Below are 24,103 nucleotides of genomic sequence, written 5' to 3' on the forward strand. Positions count from 1 at the left end.
CACTCATTCACCATAGCCACCCCTTCCTATCCTTATATATCTCTCAACATGGCAATGCCTGCACTTGATTACAACAATACAAATACAGTTCGGTTCTCATTGGCTTCTTGTGTAACTGAAGATAGTGTGGATTCAGTTGCCTTGGCAACTCCATTGGATCAATCCCCACCCCCTCCTCCATCAAACACATTTTCGATCATCAATATTGTCAATGATGATCCCCTGCCAGGTATGAGCAACTATCCAGCCATAGCATCTACATATATGGCCAGACGTCGTCGAGCTCAAACTTCGCCCAGACCAGTTCCCACATCCATCATCCAATCTATGCCTCCTCAGCAACCTACCATGGTTCATACCACATCAGCAAATCAAGCTGATACCAGTGATACTAAATCGAAAATGAGCAAGCTTTGGCCAAAGATCAAGAGGATTATCATGTCAGCAAATCATCACAATGAGGGATCGCTGGAACCTATGCACCTCCACACTACGAAATTAGAATCTCCACATAGTTCATCTCTACAGACCAAAGGTAAGCGCTGGCTCGGTAGAAACAAATCAAGGGTTGAACCACAGCGATAAACACACATACCAATACACAAATACGCACACACATATACACACAATTCATTCTAATTAAGTCCAATAAATAATATATACATTACATTCTTCCATCTTGCGGAGGAGGTCTTTTTTTTTCGTTTAAAGTTTTTGGTATAAAGTGAAAAAGGGTTTTTGAGGATCTTGAGGACGGGAACGCGTAAGAAACGACATTTTTACGGTAACTTACGAACTTAATGTCCGCTTGAACATTTCCGATTATTGTTCACAATCTGAGGTTTATAAATCTGTATCTCTCCGAGTGAAATCACTAAAATCACTTTACCATTCAAATTGTGGTTTGAAAATTTCATGATAATTAGCTTTTTGTCCAGAAAAAGTACTGTTGGATATGTTAATGTGACATGGTTGATTGCTTTCTAGTATGGCATTCTCGAAATTTGCGCTTGAGAGATTTGTTTTGTTGCCATATCAACCCGTTCAAACAAATTGACATTTGAAGATCAACAAGCCACATGTCAAAGAAATTTACTTCATGTTCCCCTTTTCCTCATCCTCTCAAATGATCTAATCTTGGACCCATCCAGGTCGCATTTCTTGAGAAAGACATTGGCATCATTGACGAAAGCTTCTCAAAGATGGATAGCAACGAATAGGCTTCAGTGTTCTTTAATTCAAGCCAGATCAGTAAATTCAAAATATGAAGAGAAAAATGCTCTTCGCTCCAATCTGAGAGATCACAACTTGAAAGTAGAATACGTTTTGATTATCATGTCCTCAATGTTATTGTAAACCAAGGAGTGGCATTCACAATCTTTTATTTGGATTTGTATTCAAAAAAGGAGAGAAACTCGCCATCAGCCGAGAAGATGGGAGCTGTCAATTTTTGCATGATCCGATTTTCGAGCAAGTTTATGTAAAATTGAATAGTGTACATTATATGCCATATTTATATATATATAAAACAGCTTTGATGCGACTATAATAGATATCCTTTGCATTTTCGATTTTAATACTGGAGCAAGCTTTTATCAAACAAGATGAAATGTTAAACATTGGCCTTCTCCACCGTATAGATTAGTTATTTTACTGTTACTCGTTGAATGAGTTGTGAAGAAATCGTATGCAGTAGCGACAATGTGGATCTTTTCAAGACTGATTAACTTGTAGAGAAAATGTTCTATTACGTAGGATAGGTAAATACCACCTCGAGTTTTCAATGTTTGTAGACTGAGAAAAGTTTTGCCAGTTTTCTGATTCATATCAAGCCTATCATCACTGCAATACTGCCAGTTGGGTGTAGTTAATGAGAACTCTCGTAAATGAGGGCAAGTATCCAAAATCTTGTTGAGAACTACAATAGTTCCAATTGCAACTGCTAATGTGAATGATGTCAAATGGCGAAATTCATTCACTCTGTTCATAAGCTCCCAATCGATTTCTTTTCCATTGCCACAGTTGGGAAATCCAACTCTAGTGTTTGTATGGTTTGTTTGCAGCGCAATGCTAATCTGGGTAGAGGCCCATACGACAATATTAAGGTTTTCATGATTGTTGGGAGAGCTCTCAGCAACATCAATGATAGCGTCAATAGAAGAGACATCTCATACATGGCCTTTAATAGATCCAGTACTGGATAATCACCACGAGTGGCAACAAATTCTGAACACAATTCCATCACTGTCTTGAAATGTAAATGCTTGATCGGGCGTGTTCCTGCTGGGCCGATCTATAAGATTTCATAAAGACCATCTATATTGGGTAGGCTGGATGAAATCGTAATAGCGTATCCAAGCACTAGCCGATCTATCTCGCTACGCTCGATGTCGGCGTCGTCCTGTGGGCTCTCGCTGAAGAAATTTTAAACCAGATATGGTAAAGCTTTGGTATATCAAGTAGATTTTAAACAATCAATTATTAGTAGTAAAAGAAATCATATATCAGAGCCAGGAGGAGGAGGAGGAAAGGAGGTATCTCCCTCAGCACCGTTTTTGATTACACCGACATCAAACGAGGCCTATTATTGAGACGATGTGAAAGAAAGTTCGAGTTTTATGTAGCATTCGTACTTCACAATCTCCATCTTCTGATATTATAATTGTCATGCCATTCGTTGCTGCTGATACTCTTAATGAGATGGCTACATAGAGCTGGTCATAAATAAATACAGGACTTGTACAAGGTATATAGCGGCTTTTTTGAGATATTGTCATAGCAAAAGACATCTTTATGAGGCGAAATTCCCCAAAAAAAATGTATCCAAAATACTCGATTGTCCTTTCAACTCGATTGTCCCCAGTTAATCAGCATCACAATCATCACTGTCATCATCAGAAAGGCATTTGTGCCAGCCAGCAGCAAGCCGCTGCAAAAGTCGATTCAAACTCAGTTTATTTTTTTCTGTTCAAGATTGGACAGATACTGTCTTTTTTCGACTTCTTTAATCTAGTTTGTGAGATTCGACTATATAAACTGTGATGTATCACCCTACGCTTCCTAATACATTCTTCAAGCACTTTTCAAGGCGCTTCCAATGGTGCTAACTGTAATAAGTGTTTTGACTGAAATTATTGAGCAATTTAATAAAATTTGAAATGAGGCTTTTAGCGAAAATAGCTATATTTTGCATATGAAAGCCTCATAAAAGTCGTTTCAGAGGTTGCTTTGGATTGAGAGAAACATTTTGATTTAATATCATAACATAATAAATGTTCAGTCCTTTTGCACTTTACAATCCTAATATGGAACCTGAGTTTCAAGGCATCTATCAGACCTGGCTCATATGAGAATAATGATTTTACAATCAATCAATAAAAACCACTATTATTTCTACCCTCTTTCCTCTGCTCAATGCTACCAACGTTTTCTTTGAACGACGGCTCGGAGCCTCAGAGATTTCACTACTTACTGCAGACATTTTATGCAACCCATGCATCGTCAATGTCCAGACTAACGTTATTAAATATAGAATGCAATAAAATATCATTATGAACGATATAGAAGGCAATAAAATAGCATCATAAAAGATAGTGCTATGAACTGCCGCCTACTTTCTATACGCTTCAAGGGCATTTACTACTGTATTGCCTTATGAAAAGGGCATGAGTTTTCCAGCTGGCCCTACCAGCCAAAATTAATTCAAACCCAGAATCATAGTCTGTTCCAGATTGGACATATTTTGATAATTTTGGACTCGATCGAGCTATTTTTGCAGATTCGACTAAGTGAAGTATGATAATCACCCCATGCTTCCTTAAGCTTTCCTGGAGTGCTTTTCAAGGCGCTTCCAATGGTACTAAGTAAAATAGATGTTTTGGATTCACTTATTGAATGATTTGTAAAAATATGAAAAGAGATTTATGGCCAAAATGTCGAAATTTTACATATCAAAGTCCCACAAAGATAATTTCAGAGGTTGCTTTGGATTGATAGAAACATTTTGATTCAAGATATACCATAGTAAAAGTCTCCATTATCAAGATAAAAAATGCGATCGTTTGATTTTCGATGAAAACCATGAGGGATACCTCATGCTTTTTGGTCGATTTTTGACCATGTTTTTTTGGTCCCCAAAAAGTCGAGCAAAAGTGTCAGAAAGTAACTGCCAGATGAGAGCAACCATTTGGGGCTATTCTGACGATCTAAAACGGCCTTGAACGCAAGAAAATGCAGCTCAAATGCACTCATTTTTTGCTGTATTAGGGACACTAAGGACTAAAAAGTGGGAATACCAGTATGCTGCTTGCCCGTATATGAAGTAGCTACGTGTATATGGATGTAGAACATCACATAAGAATCAGATCCACAGATAATAGGAAGGGTTACTATGTGTAAGTGGAGGGTCAAAATGAAAGTAGCAGTATTTTGATAAAATACGCAAGAGCAATCTATAGTACGAGCTGCCGCTGCGCAGGTTGGTTCTCTACCTTCGCTACGCTTCGGTGAGAACCATCCGAAGCATAAACACTCATATGATTAGTGATTATATATCAATCAACAATCAGGGTTCTTCTTCTAACATTTTAGCTATATTAATTTTGGGATATTAGCCAAAGGCCCGCGGCAGCGCGAGCCGTTTGAACGTAGGTTGGTTTCCACCGAAGCGAAGCGTAGGTCAGGAAACCACCCGAAGTGCTGAAAGGCTCGCATGCCATAGTAAAAGTCTTCATTTTCAAGGCGAAAAACGAGATCGTTTAGTTTTTAATGGAAACCATGAGGCACCCCCTCATGCTTTTTGGTCAATTTTTGATGATGTATTTTTGGTCCCAAAAAAAGTTGAGCAACGGTGTCAGAAAGTAAGTGCTAGGTGAGAGCAATTGTGTGATGACATTCTGGCGACTTAAAACGGCTTCTAACACGAGAAAACACGGATCAAGTGTGCACAATTTTGCTGTGATCTGTAGGCTTTTGAGTAATAAGAGGTAACGCAAATATGCTGTTTACCAGTTTAAGAGTTGTTTCCATTGATACAGCTGTAGAGTATCGCAAAAAAAAGGCAAATCCATGGGTCTGGTTGGTTCTAACGCAATACTGTAGAGCTAGGAAGCCCATATTTGTAGGATATCCGATGAAGCCTTCAGTAATCTGACGAGAAGGATGAAGGCAAGCGGTAGCGCGCGTAGGTTATTGGGTCTTACCAAAGCCAAGCGAACATAAAGAACCACCTTAAGCTTGGAGTTATTTGTAACTGTGAGTCAGCCAAGCGCTTGATGTAAACTTGATAAAAAAATGATGGAGATTTGTATTGTTACAACCGATGCAGAAAACTCATGTGGATTGTAGTGCTTCTTTGATTTGAATCATTGGGTGATGCTTCACTGGCAATCATGTTTTTCTTGAATACATATCAAGTCTACCCAAACTAAGCTGCATTTATCCTACTTGACCAACCAACTCGGTCAGCCAAAGGATTAAACACAATCAAGATACATATTTACAGTAACTGTAGAATAGAAGAATGATATAGTTATTCCTAATCAAAGATATGAAGATATACATGTCACTTTTGTAATCGTATCTCAATTGGAGGCAGCACAGAAAGATAGGTCAAAAGTTTACACTTTTGTGTCATCAAGCAGTTGCATTTGTGGTACCTTGAAGGAACTTGAATTAGCTCAATCTGCCATCATGTAATTGCAGATGAATAGGCTCATAAATGCGACATTATACTAGATGAATCAAAATTTGCAGGTCTATTGTTTAAAGCATCATCTCCAGGCTGACATGGCACTCTACTTGAACTACTTGCATGCATCTTGCCACCGCAATGATGAACCAAAGAGCAACATCCATAAACTGACAAAAGACGCCGTGTGTTCGGACATGTATTTGTGAGCAACACCAACTTATTTTTTTTTTTTACCACACAAACCAAATCCATTAGTTATCGTTTTCCCACCTAAATATTTAATAGACTGCACCTGTAATCCAACTCGATCTTCCCTCTTTCGCCTATTGTTCAAGAACAGCTAGCAAACTATACCAAATGGCTTCCAAAGATATCGTCCAAGTAATCAATGATACCATCCACCACCACAGCCAAGAGCTTCGAGACATTAGTTTGAAGGTATGACAGTGTGGACAAACAAATATGCAACGGATGTGTGCGTCTCTAAATATTACTGCACACGCTAGATTCACGATAACCCCGAGCAAGGCAACAAGGAGTTCAAAGCATTCCAGCTATTGACAGACTACCTCGAAAAGAAGGGATTCAAGGTGACTCGAGGTGTTGTTGGTTTAGAAACCGCATTTATCGCTGAATATACCAATGGCAAGGAAGGTCGCCGCATTGGATTCTGCAGTGAATATGATGCACTGCCTGGGTAAGTAACATGATGTCAACATCATGCACCTTAATTAACTCGCCTCATACATTATGTAGTGTTGGCCATGCCTGCGGTCACAACTTGATTGCCATTTCAGGTGTCGCTTGTGCTTTAGCCATCAAACAAGTCCTGGAGAAAGATTTGATGTCTGGCTCAGTGTACCTGTTTGGCACACCCGCAGAAGAATCCACCAGCGGTAAATGTAACTTTGTCCAGAGTGGTACTGTGGAGAAGTTGGTTGATTTCTCAATGATGTTGCATCCAGGTCCTGGTGATGGTCTTTATGTACAATGCTTGGCGCTGGATTCTTTCACTGTTGAATTCTTTGGCAGACAATCGCACGCTGGAGCTTCACCTTGGGAAGGTGTGAATGCGCTAGACGCTTTAATGCAAGGCTTTGACAATGTAGCCATGTTGAGACAGCAGACCCTTACAAGCAACAGGTACAGTATTGAGCGAGGAGGCGAGGAGAATAGGAGTTGCATGTCTAATTTATTGTCTGTAGAATTCATGGTATCATTCAAGAGGGCGGCAAATCTGTAAGTTGTATTGGAGATCTGGGATTCATGTGTGTAACTCTCGACAATTTAGCCTAATGTGATTCCCGGTTATGCATCTGCCCACTTTTATACCCGTTCTGTCACTCGCGATCAACTGAAAGAGCTCAAAGAGAAGGTTGAAAAATGCTTCAAGGCTGCTGCACTTGCTACTGGATGTACCTACAAGATTACTTGGGCTCCTTGTGGACAAATTGATGGTATTTATAAATCGCAAAAAGGAGCAGGATGCATTTTATTGACACGAACTATATCTATAGATGTCTTTACAAATGAGGTGTTGGCCGAGACCTATAAAGATCATATGAAGGCTGAGGGCGTCCAATTCCATCCTCGTCAAATGGAGGAATCGATTGTCAGCGGCAGTACTGATATGGGCAATATTACTTATGCTGTGCCTGGTATTCATGCTGGGTAAAGATGATGAATAGACAGAAAACGTGTTCTGGTAGACTGATGACTTGATTATTAATAGATTTAATATCGGTACCACAGCTGCCAACCACACCATTGAATTTGCAGCAGCAGCAGCTACAGAGGAAGCACATGAGAAGACGCTTCGAGCAGCCCGTTGCCTTGCCATGACAGCTGCTGATGTATTCGAGGATGAAGATCTCTACAAGCAAGCGGTTGCTTATTTTAAAAAGGGCAAATCACAGTGATACAAACAGCATGTGTGTGTTACGCTTTGAATGCTTTCATTGCACTAATAAATACAAAAAAACGATCCATGAATTGTACAAATACTCTTTTTTTTTTTTTTTTTTTTTTTTTTTTTTTTCTTTTTCTTGTTCTTCTTGTTCTTCTTGTTCTTGCTCCCCTAAACATAGAGTGCTTTTCTTTCCCTTTTTTCCTCTTTTTTCTTATTAATTAAATGACCACCGCAATCAATTCAGATGTATCAACTCAAGGTACACTATACACATGAGAGAAACACATGGAAACCTTTGCTTATTCAGTTGCGGTTATGTAGATTGGGTGAAAAAATTTCATTTCGAGAATAAAGTAGATTGTAAAACAAGGGCTTGAAATCATACACCATTTGAGCGAGTTATTTACCTTTTCTTTTACATAGTGAACCTACAGGCAGCTGCCGACAATGAATCTACTAAAATTGAAGTAGACGAAATCCCTGCCATAATGAACAACAAGTAAGTTACAATGTAGCACACGGTTAAATTTTATATTAATGTACAATATATTTTTAGTACAACCACAATGAATAGCAGCAGTGATTCATACTTGCAATCCATACTATCATCAGCATCTCCTTCGCAAGCTGCAGCCAACAACTCTTCTACTGCTTGTACAGGCAGTCAAGCATGTGCTTGTTACAAATGTCAACGGCAAAGACGACGGGCCGGTGTCAGCAGAACTGCAACACCTGCAACAGTAAAACCTCCTCCTGATGTGTATACACCTTTAAAAAAGATTGAGAGTGCCAGTAATGCGAATAACCTTTCAAACCGATCAACCCAAGCCAAGTCCTCCTCCTCTTCCACTTGTTCATCCTCCCCTTTAGAAATGACACCTCCAGCGATAACAACCACTGTATCGCCACCAGCACCATCGCCTGTGGCCTCCGCCAAAGCGCCTACATCTCCTCCGTCGGCATCACCAGTAACACCAAAACAACAACAAACACAAAAACCGAAAAGATCAAGTACACTAAGAAAAACTCCCACATTAAAGTCATATGAGAAGCATATGCCAAGACCAGCCTACGCACAACAGGATAGTATTTATCGCATTGAGCAGGATGAATCGGAAAAAAAGGAGGAAACAAATCAAAAGAGAACAACGGTCAGTACGAATGAACTGCTGGAAAAAGCAACACAGGACAATTATCAGATATCTTGGAAGGATGAAGGCACTGGCGATGATCTGTTGACGTCCTTGGTGACATTTCAAACCATTTTTGAAGAGAAGGCAGTGAATGAAAACGAAGGGCTATCGGATCTCTTGGAACAGCGCACCAAGGAATTGAAATCACAAAAGCTGATGCAACGCCACACCACCAAAGACGAGGATGAAGAGCTGCCTCCACGCTTGTCGGATTGCTTGACACTGAGTCATCGAAATGGACCCCGTCATAATCCATTGACGCTCTATCATACAATGAAGATGAATGGCGAGAAAGAGAGAATGCATGCCTACAACGTTGCTTTTCAACATTGCATCAATGCCAACAGCGGCATGAGAGCTTGGATCAAGAGATCGAGAGTAGCACCTACAAGAGAAAACTCTAAATTGATGCAGTCAACCAATGCTGGAAGAAAGCCAACCATCAAGCGATCATTGCTACATCCCTTGGCATCAAGAAAGAACAAGATGGCTGGTGACGAGCTGCTAATCTACTCTGCTTCATCAGAAAACTTGTCTATTCGCAGCGCAGCCAGCAAAAAATCCATTGAGATGATTAGTGCGCCCATGCCATTGATCCAGCCTCAGCAAGATGATCAAATTACTGACATTATATCCGCTGCACATGCTCTTTTGCCAAATCGACAATTCTCTACTAATACCACAGCACAGGAAAAAAAAATTCCGTACGAGCATATTGATACTCCTAGCCGTCCCTGTCAAGTTACTACAGTGACAACAACACCAACGTGCACGTCTTTACCAGAGGTACGTCTTTGCTTGGTTGATGAATTGAATGTGATACTCACATCTTGTATGCATAGTTCAAAGACAACAGCAGCATTTCATCTTCGGAATCGGCAAATGGTGGATCTCAAACCTCACACAAGTTGAAAAAGAGCAGACCCGGTCGCCTCTTTTCGTCTTTGGGCAGAAAGACTTCTATGAGATCCTATAGTAGTAACAGCAACAAGGCTTCCTCCATTCGATCTCTAGAAAAGGTAAACAAAAAAAAATTGAATGCATCCCAACTTTATTTTCGATCCCTAATGTGTGTGTATGTATGTGTGTGTGTGTGTGTGTGCCATGATAGATTGATAGCGGCAATGAGTCTACTTTGTCCCAAGAAAAGGTCGTATTGGATGATCTGTGTCGTATTTTGCCCCACATTGAAAGATCCCAGTTATTGCCATACGTTCAAGAAGCTAATTGCGATTACATGAAAGCGTTGCAATTGTGTAAATCAGCAGTCATCTCTGGAAAACTCTCTTAGACTTGCTATCTCCTGTAAACTTAATGTCTATATACTTGCTCATATATACCTCTAAACAATAATATCATGATAATTTTCACTTTTTTTTTTTTTCAAGACATCGTTTGTTTATTTTGTAATATGAATATGGTGATGGCATTTGCGGTAGTGATGGTAGTGGCTGCACTGGTCTTCTTTGCGGGTGATTGTATAATGTGTGTATGTATGTATATATATTAATCTATTCTTTCTCTCTCTCTCTCTCTCTCTCTCTCTGCCTTTCTCTGCCTTTCTCTCCGTCTATCGTCTAATCAAGTTGAGGAACTCCTCTCTAGTTCTTGGGCTGCTTCTAAATACACCCAACATGCAACTTGTAATAGTAGAGCTACCAGGTTTCTAGTGACAAATTGGTGTTAAATTCTATACAATTTCAAGACACTGGTAAAATCTCGTGTTACCTGTACACCTCTATTGGAAATACAATTAAACAAGGGTGGGAAATTGGGATCAGTTACTGATAAAAAATTTCTCACAGCCTTCAGAGACATTACCTTGAACACATGCACAAATGTGAGCATTCCATGACAACAGCAACACCTTGAGGTTGCAGTATCTCCATTAAAGCGGTGGCAATTTGTTTAGTCATACGTTCCTGAACTTGCAATCTTCTGGCAAACATCTCTGCGATACGAGCAAGCTTACTAAGGCCAACCACTCGTCTGTTGGGAATGTAAGCGATACTGATCTTTCCCATAAAGGGAACCATATGATGTTCACATAGTGAAAAGACATCAACATCCTTGACAAGCACCATTTCATCATGATCTACATTTATAGCGCATGTTGTTAATGACTCGATTCCATCTCCCAGCCTCCGAGATAATTACCTTCTTCAAACACAGCATCATTGATCACCTCTATCCAAGGACACAGGGAATGTTAGACTCACTCACTCACTCACTCACTCACTCACTCACTGCTACACCCGTTGACTTACCATGAATATTTCTCTCGTACCCTTGAGTAAAGAACATCAATGCTTTTGCATAACGATCGGGGGTCTTTACAAGGCCCTCTCTTTCAGGGTCTTCACCAATACATGCCAAAATGGTCTTTACTGCCTCTGCCAATTTCTTCTCCCTTTCTTCTCTTTGTGCAGGAGTTTCATCACGACGCTGTCTTGCACCCAAACCTTTGAGTATACACACTTAATATTCACTTGTATTTCCTTTTATGTCAGATTTGGACTTACTGGGCCAGCTCATGCCATCGTTTTCAACAGGTGTAGCCACACGGGATGCGTTTAATTCTTCTTGAAGTGACATATTGAATGAATGTTTTCGATTTGGATAATGGAGAGAAAAAAAAAAGAGAAAAAGAGAAAAAAAAAAAAAAAAAAAAAAAGAGGAGCACACAGACAATGCTCTTTTGATTACCTTGCCATGGTTGAACAAGACCCGAGAGATCCGTGACTCTACATCTATAACTCATCCATATGCATGCGATTGGTGGATCAGTTACAAATTCGCACGATTTCGCAGATTTGCAATTGGTAATATCGAAATCAAGATGTAAAGAATCAGAAAAAAAAAGCTTATTCTGTCCAACATTGAAGCAGCAGCATTTGCATTATACTCGCTCTTTCTACTATAGAATTCAATGCTTTCAATTCACTAGTAAAATTGCACTTAACATGCCATCCTATCCGTCTTTGTTTATTTAGTATATTGCAGTCCATCATGTATTGGTAGAATATATATCAGTCTTTAAACCTTGTCTTTGTATCAGTCAGTTTTCACCAAAGGTATCCCATTGCAGATACTTTGGCCATAATGGTATCCATGGTGATGGCAAAACACCCCATTTATATAGGATATTTGTCACATTTTTTTTTAGTCTGTATTTGATCATGTCAAAATATTAGGTACGCCCTTCGATGGTGGCAGACTAAAAACAAATTTCATAAATCATCCTTCCCAACGTATCTTTCATGATGTCGTTCTGGCGTCAGTACCATGACCCTCCGGTATTCAATTGAATCAGCCGACACTGTGTATCTTTCTATTAGATTATGACGATAGCTAAACACATCTATTAGATTCAAATGGTTAGCTTACATAAAGGATCCTGGGCAGAGCTATACTGTATATGCATAGCTAATAGTAAAATGCTAATGTGTCAAAAAGATGTTGCTCTGCAACAGCTTTCAGCGGCCAAACAAGATCCGTCTTTCAATTGATGCTAATTCAACAAATACATTGTAATTGGTGAAGGTTATTTAATGATATGAACTCTTCTCTGTTCCTTGATTTCATTGACGTTAAGCTTTGGGGTGTGTAAGGTCAAGTTTCAGGGGGGGGGTGTAATGTACATCTTGCACTTAGAGCATTTATCCGATGCTGCTAGCTCTTGTAGAGTCTTGGATTTCCCGTGCTATTTATGATATAATATCTGGTATATCATTTGACTGAATTATACTATTTTCACAAGCAAATGTTTCAGCTACTACACCATCAAATACAGTGTTTCCAACAAGTATTGTCACAAAAGAGGCAATGCGATTGAAGCAATTGAACACACTGAACCCGCTTCTTGAGGCGATCGGTCTATTGGACATAGCGTTGCTGTCATTAGATGAAGGATCCGAGTGATAGGCATGTCTATCCATTTACACTCTTTCCAGAAAGTAATAATAATAGGATCGAACAAGGTAGGGGTAGCAATGGTGATAGTGCGCCACCATGTACTAAATCTGCACCAGTCTTAGCTGTAGCACTACTCATTGTGTAGATCCAACAATTACCTATCGTCTTTCTGCATCTAATTCTCCCAATGTTCAGATGCTGCATCTTCTTACGATGGTTCGTTTTGCTGTTAGAATGTGATATATACGGACCACTGGGCAAGTCAAACATTGAAGCTGTTTACAAACGCAATGAGAATTGGATGTTCTGACTCCTTTACAACGGTCTTTTTTCTCTGTTGTTCAACCTTATGCCATCATTTTCTACGCATAAAACAGTTCACCTTTGCGTCAGAAGATGCTTTTCTCACTGTTGTACTGCCGTTGACAAAAGGACCCGTTTTGGGTGCACTTTGCAGTCTATACTTGCCAACAGCAGTTTGATTTGGAGGAAAAGAACTGCAAGATGATCGTACAGCTTTCCATTCCGTCTTCAATTTAGGAGAGAAAAGTGACACAAGTTGCCGTTTTCATGGCATGCAACGTAGTGTTACATAAGCGTCATTGTTTAAATTGTATGTTTATACTGCATCTGCATAACGTGCACATGTAGAATGAGCGGCAGCGGAAGGAAATGTTGTACCATCCGGCATGTCTGTATTATCAAAGATGCCTCAGTAGGGTCTTTTTTACTGCAGTTGTAGTCAGAAATGCTATTAGAATGTGGTCATTTCATTGTTCTGGAATTCTACTATGAACAAAGAATATTACAAGGCAAATGACATAAATTGTAGTCATGATCCCCTCTATTTTGCTTTACCCATAAAAAGAAAGGAAATAATTATTACATATGACATGTTTCTCATTCTTTGCAGTCTATACGACATACCCATATTTCATTTTCAAATCTTTCCCTCTTTTCCAATCCTCATTTTTAAACAACATCTATAATGCGGTTACAGCAACTGCCTTTCGAATTGCAATTACTGATCCTTGACTACATCCAGCAAGACAATCACCTCGATCTAGCACCCATTTCTCAGTAAGTTTCCCTTCAAAATATTCCCGAATAACGGCATTGACTCTCATTTGACAGCGCCTGTAAGCTCTTTTCTTGCGCTGTAGCAGACAGATTCACTCGGGCTCAAACTATCACTCTTTTGCAAGCACCTACATACTGTCACAATGCATCGCTAGGCTTCCTGAGGCTAGCATTGAAACAGAGCAACAACTATTTCATCACACACAACCTCCAGGCAAGCATCACTGATAGATCTGGTCTCATTATCATTTCAGACATACTTGAAGCCCAGCAAAGAGCAAATACAATCAAGACCATCAATTTACATGTCCCAAATGAACTACAGCCTGAACTATTAGGCAGGTTATCTAAGCATCCTCAAACACAACTCGAGGCATTATCCATCCGTGATGCAGCAGATGACAACCAGATCATGACAAAATCATATAATGCACACATCCGTCCAATAGAGATAGTGCAAGCATTCACATTAGGGTTCTTATCAGCATCTCACAAGACACTCACCAAGATAGATTTGCCGTCATTTCCTTCATCTCTCCTACTCTCAACGTCAGAGGTTGAATTTCCAAATGTGAATTATTTGCATGTTGCATTGATGGGTCACAACAGCCAGCAATACAATCAGTTATGGAGAGATTTCAAGACCAAGTTTCCTGCGCTCAAAGAGTTACGCTTGACGTTGGATAGAGAACAATTGGCCTTGTTTAAATTGCTTTTGGAGGACACATCGCTATTTCCATGGATCAAGAGATTAACGATTCAAAGCAGTGAATGTCCAAAGACATTCTTATCACAACAGGAATTGAGAAATAGTCTACTGCAGTTGAGTGGATTGAATAGAATCACTGCTGGTTGGGATATGATTGCACTCAATTAAAATGATCTCGTCTCTTGTCCTCCTTTTCCTTTCCCATCTTTAGTTCTTCTGGATCCTCTACTACTAATACCTTTCACCTTTCCCTTCTCTATATCTAATAACCATTTCCCCCCTCCCCCTCCCCCCCCTTCGCTTCCCTGCTTTGTCTTCCACATGATTGAATCATCAAAATAAAAAATAGGTGGATATTTTGATACTTTTTTATGTTTAATCTGTGTATTGTGTATAGTTGATCGTTCCCTTTTTTTTTAAAATCTGCCTTCATAAAACTTGTCCAAGAAGGTTGTTGGCTTGGGTGGTGCTTCTTCCTTTTGGAAATAATTCATAATATGGTTGTTTTGCTTCCAGACGTTCATAACTTCTTGGTATTCCATTTGTCCTTTAGCGTACAAAATGTCACGAACTTCAAGCTTTTCAACATTGCGGTGTCTTTCGAATTCTTCACGAATTTTAGCACGAATAGCTGAGGTTGGCAAGTTGATTTCGTGAAGCTTCATCATATCAGGAACCTAAAGAGAGTAGATGATGAGAATGTGGGGTAATCAAGATAATCATAACTTACAGATTTTTGCCATTTTCTATAAAGAGCCAAGGCACGAGATCTGGCAGCATCAGCAGATGGGGCAGAAGCTGTGGTAATAGCATGCTCAGCAACAGCAAAGACTCCTTGTTGAATCATTGTATATTAGTGAAGAGTGAGTGAGAGAGAGAGAAAGAGAGAGTGGGGAGAAAGAAAGGGTGTAGAATAATTCTATTTTTCAGTGAGGCACCACATGGACAGACTGCAATTTTTCATCTTTAACCCCAGAATTAAATCAACAACTTCGACTTGGATTCCTTCTTTGACTCTGCGTCATCAATGTCCTGTATCGAATAAGGTGTGAATTGAACCGCCGTGTAAATGGATGTATGCTATTAAGATGCCAAATGCCAACCTTGACAGCTTCGTTTGGTACCTTGGTTGCCATGCCAGCCACAAATACCATGTATACCATGTGCTGCCTTTTCCATGGCAAAGAGATATTAGGATTCATTTGTATGAAACTGAGCCTGGTGTCTCACATCTTGAAATGTGTCCCATAGCTCACATGCTAGCTCATACTATACATGGAAGCGCCAAAAGGCTATCTTGATTTGCATATCGCTTAGCAAACCTTGTACAAACAAATAGCATTTGCATATAAACTTACTTGTAACAACAACGATATCAGCCCTATCTATCTCTGACCTCATACAAAGAATCTTGTCATTAGGATCTCGGCGATTTGCAAACAAACAAATCCACAGTTATTTGATACAACCAACTCTATTCATGCAGTGTTCAGTGCCATGTATGCCTCTCCATAGACGATGTTAGCGTGAAATACCGAGTCTCTGATTCAGTGATGGATTCGTCACTCGACATTGGGAAGTCTACATGCAGAATTAGCTCAATTAAAGAAGAAGCAAAATACTACCGATAAATCTGAAAGACCATTTAACAAATACTGCATCTATGGTTCAGTTGCATATCCGGAGCATTTCATGAATTACTACATTGAAAAAAAAAAAAAAAAAAAGGGGGAGGAGCTAAACGACATGATCCCAATATTGAATTGAATAGGGAAATTATTCCCCATTTCAACACCTTTTCTCTCTCTCTCTACCTCTCTATACCTACAATCTCAAACAGCATGACAGATGCTGCTCTTCTTAGAACATCGACCGAGTATTTGGCTTCTGAAAGCAACAACAGCATAAATTTCTCTGCGGAATCATCGTCTGATGAAGGTGAGGATGTCATTACCACTGCTACGACTACCAAATCCATATATCATCATCATAAAGCCAGCGTAACCGCACTCACATTACCAGAACCACTGAGAGCGTCCAACGAAGATATTGACAAACAAGCTGCTTTGGCTGCCAATGCACTCTCCAACGCCGCATTGAGCCATAAATTGAATTCTGGCATCATGTACAGGGATTACATCTCTGATTCCAGTGATATAAATTCCGAAACATCCTCCTTGTTTGAGGATCATCATCCATTCGGACAATCTACAGGTGATTTGACACTGATCAGTAAAGCAGTGTCTATCGACACACATACATCAGACACACCTGGATCGTCAGCCATTGTTCCTGCAGAGAGAAACCCTGTTTCTGGTCTGCTCCGATCCCCCTCTTCAGTTACCTCAACAGACGGGGAAGACTCGCCTGCTGTAGCTGTAGCCAAGATCAAGAGCAAGCGACATAGTGTGCCCGGCCTAGCCACGTCAGAGTACTACTCTTCTTCTTCTTCTTCTTCAGCAATCACAGCATCGACAGCAGATGCCATTACGAGAAAATCCATTAAAAAGAAGCTGGCTGTATCCACCAGCATTGCATCCATGTCTCGCCACAGAAAGCAGGTAACTACTGCAGCAGCAACCACATCTACTGATTCAACACCGTCTGATTCAACACCGCAGCGAGCTATTGTATCCAACGAAGAGCCATCACCACCACCATCTCCTACATCGCATTCAGCCTTGAAGAAGAACGCTGTACATTATGACCATAAAATAATTCCCGACCATCCATCGCTTCAGCAACGCTCGGAGGAGCCAAGGGAACCCACGGTATTGGATGTGAATGCCACCACAGCCATTCCAAATCGCCAGCAACCACGATTCATCACCATGGAAGAGGAACTGGACAGTGCAGATGACTTGTTTATGAGCACAGATGACCAAGAGAGCATTGAATTAAACAAGCCACATAACATGAGCATGATGGATTTGTCACAGCAACAACAGCAGCAGCGACAAGAGACGACGAAAAAGAACGAGATTCGATCTTTGGAGCAGAGACGGTCCATCAAGCGACTGAATGCCGTCAAAGAGTTGATGGAGACTGAGGAAACCTATAGCCGTGATTTGGGTATCCTCTGTACAGTAAGTTTGCCAGCGAGGTTTAGCTCTCAGATGTTTGGTTGTTGACACATACTTGCGAGTAGCACTTTTTGGCCATCATCAAGGAGGCCTCTTGTATAACACCCGAGGAAAGCGATATTCTGGTACGAAACTCCATGGAAATACTTGTGTTTCAGGAAAAGTTCACCGAGGCCCTGATTGAAGCGCACGGTGACGAAGAAGAAGAAAAGAACGGCATCTTCTACAAGGGAAACCTAAAGAACATTGCTCAATGCTTTGTGGAGTGGGCGCCCAAGTTTGAAATCTACCTCGACTATTGTGTTCGACAAGATCATGCAGTGTCTGTGTACAATGAGCTGCTGCAAACCAACGTTGAATTTGCCAACTTGATTGAGAGGTTGCACACATTTCATCGCGTGTCGTTTGGATTCAGTCGACTCAAATTTGATGACTATTTGATTATTGTAAGTACAGTGAGAATTTTCTCTCCCCCCCCCCCCCCCAGAGGAGAGAGCACAGCAGCAACTAACTCGCGCGGATTCGTAGCCATTTCAAAGAATATTCAGATATAGACTCCTGCTACAAAGCATCACCAAGGCTACACAAAAGGACTCTGAGGAATACGAGATCCTATCAGAGGCTCAAAACACGATACACGACATTGCTACCAAGATCAACAATGAAAAATCCAAAATGGAGGCAAAGCGAAAAACAGCACTCTTTCTATCTAGATTAGACTCTGATTGGTGTCTCCCCAAGCGATGGTTCAGTACCTTGGGTGTTTGCACACTGATTGGTACGCTTGAGGTGCGCTGCAAAGGCGATAGCAAGGCAAAGCGCATTGGATGTGCTCTGTTCAATCATTACATGATCATGGCCAAGGCAAAGAAACACAAGCAGTACGAGCCTAGATATTGGTTTCCTTTGCGAAAGTTTGAAATTGAAAACATACCTAATGCTGAAGGTGAGTAAAGCTATGTATCTATATCTATCTATCTATCTATATATATATGCACAATGTTGACATACCACAGGCTCCATTACTTGTTCATGGCTATTGCGCAGTGATGAGAATACACTGGAATTGAGCGCCATGTGTGAACTGGAGAAGCACATTTGGATGGAAGCTCTAGCAACTGCCATCAAAGAATCCAAAGCACTTTACTCGAGCAGCGTGGACTCCAATGAGTATCTTTTGGAGCAGCTTTTTGTATCTAGTTTTGATCAGTACGCTCAACCAAAGCAATATCAAGACAAAGCAATTGACGCATCATCCACCTACAACGACACGCCCCTTCATTTCCCTATGCCAAATGGATCTACAAGCTTTTCGCAGTCTGCCATCTTCAACAAGCCGTCTAAATCCATCAACCGTGCATCTCACCCCGTATTCAGTACGCAAGAGTTTTCTGTATTGGGCCACTTCAATGCTTCTGGCGGCGGCGACACAGGGGCTGCTGCTTCTCCCGGCCTCCGCTCTCAGTCCAGCATCAGCGATCTCCGTGAATTCTTCACCAACAGTGTTGTCTCTGAGAAATGGACACAGCGAAAGTTCAATCAATACCATACGCGCTGCAAATCAGTGGACACCAAGTTTGATGATGTCTGTACCACGCCTATTCTGACAGCGAGAGCCAACAGTATGACCAGACATGGATCTGCCAAGCATAGCAGAAAGGCATTTCCCAACGCCAATCTGCATCCTTCCTCTGCCATTTCACTGACAAGGCCCATCAACGATCAGCGAGACAACAACTCGGACGCCAACACAATCTCGCCCATCTTTCACTCGCCATCCACCACATTTAGCGAGAGCTGTACCAGCGGAAACAGCAGCCGAAGACCATCGATGAGCCAAAACAGACCCAGCAACAGCAGAGATTCCATGATATTCAAGTTGGCACAACGCAATTCATCCACGCGATCTGTTCAGTCTAATCACGCTGCTGCAACTGACCTGGATCAGCCCACGCACGCAACACCATCGTTCACATCCACAACCGTAGTAACAGCTGGTCTGTTACAACCTGCATCCAGCACATCCACTCTCTCTTCATCCACGCGTCCAGCTCGATTCTTTGGTAGAATGGTGGAGAAACTAGGCCAAATTGGCACACCTGGCAAGCGACGCAACCAATTCATGTCGAATAGCGACAGCAAATCAAAGCCGCCTACGCTACTGCAACAAGAACAACTTGTTGGCGATCCCACAACAACACCCAGCACCCACAAGAAAAAGGTAAAATCACGATACACTTGCGTAACTGTTTGTTTTACTCATGCAAATTGATGTCTCTAGTTTTTCCCTCATTTTCTACAGCATCGCCATAGCAAAAAGTAACTGCGTTATTTTATTGAATTAAAAAAAAAAAAAAAAAAAAAAAAAGAGCCATGTAAAATATAATATCAGAATACACAGCGAGAAGAGGACTTGACTTAGGATTTATTTCTTAAGCTGTAGTCCAAGAAACATCATGGGTGTTAGAAGATATCTTTTTCTTGATAGCTTAAAGAATCACTACTGCTAGTAGGTGAAACTTGTCCCATCTTGTTCTTTTTTTTATTTCTCTTTACCTTTTTGTTGTTTGTGGGTGCAGATGATACCATGGGCTTCTTGGTGGTGTTGGGAGGGGTAGCAATAGTAGTGGCGTCCAGCTTTTCTTCTGGTGGCGGGGTAAGAGACGCCTTTGGGATTTGCTCGTGATCTTGTTGTTGTTGTTGTTGTTTAGGTTCTTGTGCAACTGGTTTAGGCTGCTCTGGTGGTGTTTGCTTTGCTGGAATGTTGGATGTCTTTTTAATATGTTCAGGTTGTTGTTGTTGTTGTTGTTGTTGTTGTTGAACACCAGTTAATCCAGCAGCAATCCATTCATGGGCATGACTATCATCGCTCTTCAAGAACCCATTCATCAGAGAGTCGTTGTTGGATATGCTTGTCGATTCAGAACGCTTTGGTAAAGGTGGGAAATCAGCATCATTCTCCTTTGTGATGGCAGGGTTCTCAGTAGACACACTACCAAAGAGGATGGGACGATGATGATCCATGCTGACCTCACCGCTATCATCGCTAAAGATGCCGTGCATGCCTCTTGCCTTGCTGCTGTTGTCCGATGCATCTGCTCCATGACGCAAAAGTGAGCTCAGGAATTCAGTGCCCATTAAAGCCGCTTCTGATGTTGCCTTGGCAACTCCTGTTAATCCTTCGGGAAACAATGTCGAGGGGTCATCGTGCTCTTTGGCGTGGGCCCTTCCAGTAGATTTGGGAGTCGCCACGCCACTGATAATCGAGGTTGGGCGTCTCAAGGCACGTGGAAGAGCATGGTCCTTGATAGAATTGGTTCTCTCTTGAATGTAGGATACCCAATCATGCACACCGTACTCAGCGGCAATAGAGGATTTCGATTGCAATGCACTGAATACTACTTGCATACGATGCTCTAGTGCCTTGACGCTCAAGGGGCTGGCAGGCTTTGAAAGATAAGAGCCCTTTAAACTAGACGTTTGCTTTTTGTCCTGAATCATGAGCTTGTGGTTATCTTTAAGGCGGTAGAATAATGAGCCCTACAGATGACAGATGAGTATATGCTCGAAGAAAAAAAAAATAATAATAGTACTCACATCGTAGGCAGCGCGAACATCTTCCTTGGTGATACTGCCACGATGACCGATGAAAAAATAGGCTGTACACAATTCCACCATGCTTGTTGCCCTACATTATGTTCAGCACACACGCTATATATGCCACACGACAAAAAAAAGGGTAACACGAACCATGCTTTGACGTTTCTGCCTAATCTTTCCTGCTCTTGAGTCATTCTTATCAACTCGGGCATCGTGATTGTTTTGCCAGATGGATCTGATTTGGCGTATTTACTAAACAGGGCTTCGAATTTTTCGGCACTGAATACGCCATCCTCGTCAAATGCACCTTGAGTTTGCTTCTTGGACTGGATCAAATTCCTGACATTAGCACGGCATAATGGATCTGGGAACCAACCAGTTTGAGTTGAAAGAGATAAGAAGACGCCCACAAAGGCTCCAAGAGCAATGCTAAACAAAACACTGTAACCCAATGTCACGAAACCTTAATTAGACAAGTGTGAGTGTCTCATGTTTTAATGAATGACCCAGTTTGGAGTCATATAAACATTTTCTCTCTTTTTCTGAATACCTGATATAGTGTCCAATGGAGAAATATAGCCTTTGTTGGTCTTGTCCCAGAATTGAGCGTGCTTTTGAATGCTCTTTTGATAAAAAGAGGTGAGTAGGCTATAAGTGGTAGCAATGGCTATCATGCTTACGGATTCTTTGTGGCTCTTGATAGAGGACGATGTGGGCTGCCTTCCTTCTGTTGTCAGAGGTTTAATGACTGCCATTGAATCATGAGATGTTACGCCAGATAGTCAAGATGATTCAACTTACTGGATGATCTTTTACTCATTTTTCCTAGTGTTAATGTAAGAATGAAAGGAAAAGAAAAGAGAGAGAGAAAAAAAAAAAAGATAACACACTTTGCTGCTAATTAACAGAAACTCGATGAATGGACTGGTTTGCTTTGTACAACATTATGCAACAAAACATAAAGGAGTTGCTCTGTACAACCTTGTTTGATTTCATGTTTAAATTAAATCATCTGAAGCAACAACAAATAAACTTTTTTTTTTTGTAATTTAAATCATTCAAATGCTCATAGAGAAAGTTATATTTTGTATCAGGAAGGAATGCTTTGAAGCAAGATCACATGTACATTGGCACTGACTCTGTATTTATGTGTTTGCAAATGGAAGAAAAATGTTGAAATGCATAATAATTTAAGCTTTATTCTGGTTGAAACAAGGCCATCGCCATATATGGAATGGAATGGTGATAAGCAAAGCAATTTATTCACTTGTTGCATTCATCAAGATGTTTGAGCTTTCTTGCCATTTATTGATTATCAACTTGAGCTTCTGTAAATGCGGGCAGAATCTAGAATTCTATCCAAACTGTCCTCAGTTGGTCCATCTTTGCTGGCCGCTTCATCTTTGGCGTTGCTGATTCCCTAGTCTGTTTCTGCTGGTGCAACACATCTTTCATCCTGAAAACTCCTCGAGCCCTGTGTTCAAAAGCCAATCTGCCAGACCACTTATTTGCAGTTGCTGCAGGCTTTGTTTATACAGCAATGCTAAATTTTGAGGAATGCCAATGATAAAAACTGTTCACACTATCCTAATTTTGTTGACTTTATCTGTTGATTGTTGTGCTATATCAGTCATGCTGTTTAAAAAGTCGAGAGATCTTGAACATAACCTGACATTGTATTGGTGCGTGAGGTCAAGGCCAACATGATCAAGTCGCGGTGAGCTCTTCTAGATACTGATTGGTACAGATGTGGAAATTCAATCGTTTGATCCAGCGTCCTTTTCTTAGATTCTTTGTGAGAACAGCGTGGGGAATACGAATTTTGGCCGCATCGCTGGTTAACGTAACTTTACGTCCAAACATTGCTCGTTATGCGGGGTCATTTCAAACCCTATACAAACTGAGCGTCATCCGGCTGTGTCCTAGAGCTTTACATAATGTTTAAAAGACATTGAGCGAAGGCTTTGCAGGTAAACATGCAGTAGTTGTCATAAAGTAAAAGATGGAACGAGGAAAATGAAAGAGGGAGGAAGAATATTTTGATGCTTTTCAAGGGTGAATTAAATCACGAATACTCTATACTATGCACTGATAATTTGGCATGCTCTAACATCAGGTCAAGCATAATATCTCACGCAATTGCATAAATATGGTCGATATAAGAGCCTCACTAAGATCTGTAAACGGTATACGGGAAATATTCTAGACACTTCCCTTCCCTCTAATGAATATACTTTACAGCGGTACAGTCAGACGATACTGGTGCATTCGCTCTTACTGCTCAACATTTATAAAATACAGAGAATATCGGACGCATTTGAGCAGTGGTTCATCATGCTCGACAACGCTTTAGATCGTCAGAGTAACACCAAACAACCTTTCTCATCTAGAACCTACTTCCTGACAACTTTTCTCCATTATTTTTGAGAATAAAAACTATACCATCGTGTAGAGAATTGAAAAAGAAACAGAAGCTACTAATCCTTAAGCTCTCGTTCACTTGGTAAAATCTAGCGGTATGGCCCTTTGAAACCGGTCATTTTGAACATTTTCCGTCATTACTCATTGACATCGCCCTCAATAACCCCACATCAAACATGCCCTACTCAATCAAAGTACCCTCTACAACTTTCACTACATATACATCCCGAATTCACATAGTAATTTAAAAAGTTTTACTAGTACCATCTGCTCATAATTAACCATTTTCTAAATTCTCGCTTTTCTCAACAACCATGCTACCTACGCAAATTTGGTTTGTACCATCTTGACAAAATCGAAGTTCCAAATTAGAGCCCGAATTGGGAATCGGGGTTCGAAAATATGCTGCGACCAATAGAAATGCTGCCCTGAATAAATCTTTATTTGATTTTGGAAGAAGTTCAATTTATAGTCTTTTAAACGTGAAAAGGATTGCAATTT

At 40.7% G+C, this 24,103-nt stretch overlaps 8 protein-coding genes across 8 annotated transcripts; 5 read left to right on the plus strand and 3 right to left on the minus strand.

The window, feature by feature from the left end:
* Window positions 1–48: 48 nt before the first annotated feature.
* Window positions 49–585, plus strand: CCA1 (CCA tRNA nucleotidyltransferase, mitochondrial; the record flags this gene model as incomplete). Its single annotated transcript, XM_064824465.1, has 1 exon — window positions 49–585. The coding sequence occupies one exon, from the start codon at window positions 49–51 to the stop codon at window positions 583–585; it is 537 nt and encodes a 178-aa protein (XP_064677401.1).
* A 5,464-nt stretch (window positions 586–6,049) lies between these two features.
* ATC70_005169 (uncharacterized protein) lies at window positions 6,050–7,611 on the plus strand (the record flags this gene model as incomplete). Its single annotated transcript, XM_064824466.1, has 7 exons — window positions 6,050–6,130; window positions 6,199–6,389; window positions 6,449–6,835; window positions 6,898–6,931; window positions 6,984–7,149; window positions 7,210–7,363; window positions 7,425–7,611. 7 exons carry the CDS (start codon window positions 6,050–6,052, stop codon window positions 7,609–7,611), a joined length of 1,200 nt encoding a protein of 399 aa, XP_064677402.1.
* A 212-nt stretch (window positions 7,612–7,823) lies between these two features.
* ATC70_005170 (uncharacterized protein) lies at window positions 7,824–10,085 on the plus strand (the record flags this gene model as incomplete). The annotated part of the gene is made up of 6 exons (XM_064824467.1): window positions 7,824–7,860; window positions 7,923–7,961; window positions 8,025–8,100; window positions 8,158–9,580; window positions 9,637–9,813; window positions 9,906–10,085. 6 exons carry the CDS (start codon window positions 7,824–7,826, stop codon window positions 10,083–10,085), a joined length of 1,932 nt encoding a protein of 643 aa, XP_064677403.1.
* Window positions 10,086–10,611: 526 nt separating this feature from the next.
* Window positions 10,612–11,389, minus strand: PNP1 (Purine nucleoside phosphorylase; the record flags this gene model as incomplete). The annotated part of the gene is made up of 4 exons (XM_064824468.1): window positions 10,612–10,889; window positions 10,952–10,981; window positions 11,062–11,256; window positions 11,317–11,389. 4 exons carry the CDS (start codon window positions 11,387–11,389, stop codon window positions 10,612–10,614), a joined length of 576 nt encoding a protein of 191 aa, XP_064677404.1.
* Window positions 11,390–13,697: 2,308 nt separating this feature from the next.
* On the plus strand, window positions 13,698–14,666 carry ATC70_005172 (uncharacterized protein; the record flags this gene model as incomplete). The annotated part of the gene is made up of 2 exons (XM_064824469.1): window positions 13,698–13,789; window positions 13,844–14,666. 2 exons carry the CDS (start codon window positions 13,698–13,700, stop codon window positions 14,664–14,666), a joined length of 915 nt encoding a protein of 304 aa, XP_064677405.1.
* A 248-nt stretch (window positions 14,667–14,914) lies between these two features.
* Window positions 14,915–15,345, minus strand: RAD16 (DNA repair protein rad16; the record flags this gene model as incomplete). Its single annotated transcript, XM_064824470.1, has 2 exons — window positions 14,915–15,175; window positions 15,229–15,345. 2 exons carry the CDS (start codon window positions 15,343–15,345, stop codon window positions 14,915–14,917), a joined length of 378 nt encoding a protein of 125 aa, XP_064677406.1.
* A 994-nt stretch (window positions 15,346–16,339) lies between these two features.
* FAA4_3 (long-chain fatty acid-CoA ligase) lies at window positions 16,340–19,904 on the plus strand (the record flags this gene model as incomplete). The annotated part of the gene is made up of 5 exons (XM_064824471.1): window positions 16,340–17,584; window positions 17,647–18,027; window positions 18,110–18,527; window positions 18,598–19,802; window positions 19,863–19,904. The coding sequence occupies 5 exons, from the start codon at window positions 16,340–16,342 to the stop codon at window positions 19,902–19,904; spliced, it is 3,291 nt and encodes a 1,096-aa protein (XP_064677407.1).
* A 140-nt stretch (window positions 19,905–20,044) lies between these two features.
* On the minus strand, window positions 20,045–22,001 carry ATC70_005175 (uncharacterized protein; the record flags this gene model as incomplete). The annotated part of the gene is made up of 6 exons (XM_064824472.1): window positions 20,045–21,121; window positions 21,179–21,269; window positions 21,332–21,644; window positions 21,732–21,804; window positions 21,862–21,929; window positions 21,983–22,001. 6 exons carry the CDS (start codon window positions 21,999–22,001, stop codon window positions 20,045–20,047), a joined length of 1,641 nt encoding a protein of 546 aa, XP_064677408.1.
* Between the last annotated feature and the right edge of the window lie 2,102 nt (window positions 22,002–24,103).

The sequence above is a fragment of the Mucor velutinosus genome, assembly GCF_035048745.1.
Source record: "Mucor velutinosus strain NIH1002 chromosome Unknown tig00001542, whole genome shotgun sequence".
NCBI classification, from domain to species: domain Eukaryota; kingdom Fungi; phylum Mucoromycota; class Mucoromycetes; order Mucorales; family Mucoraceae; genus Mucor; species Mucor velutinosus.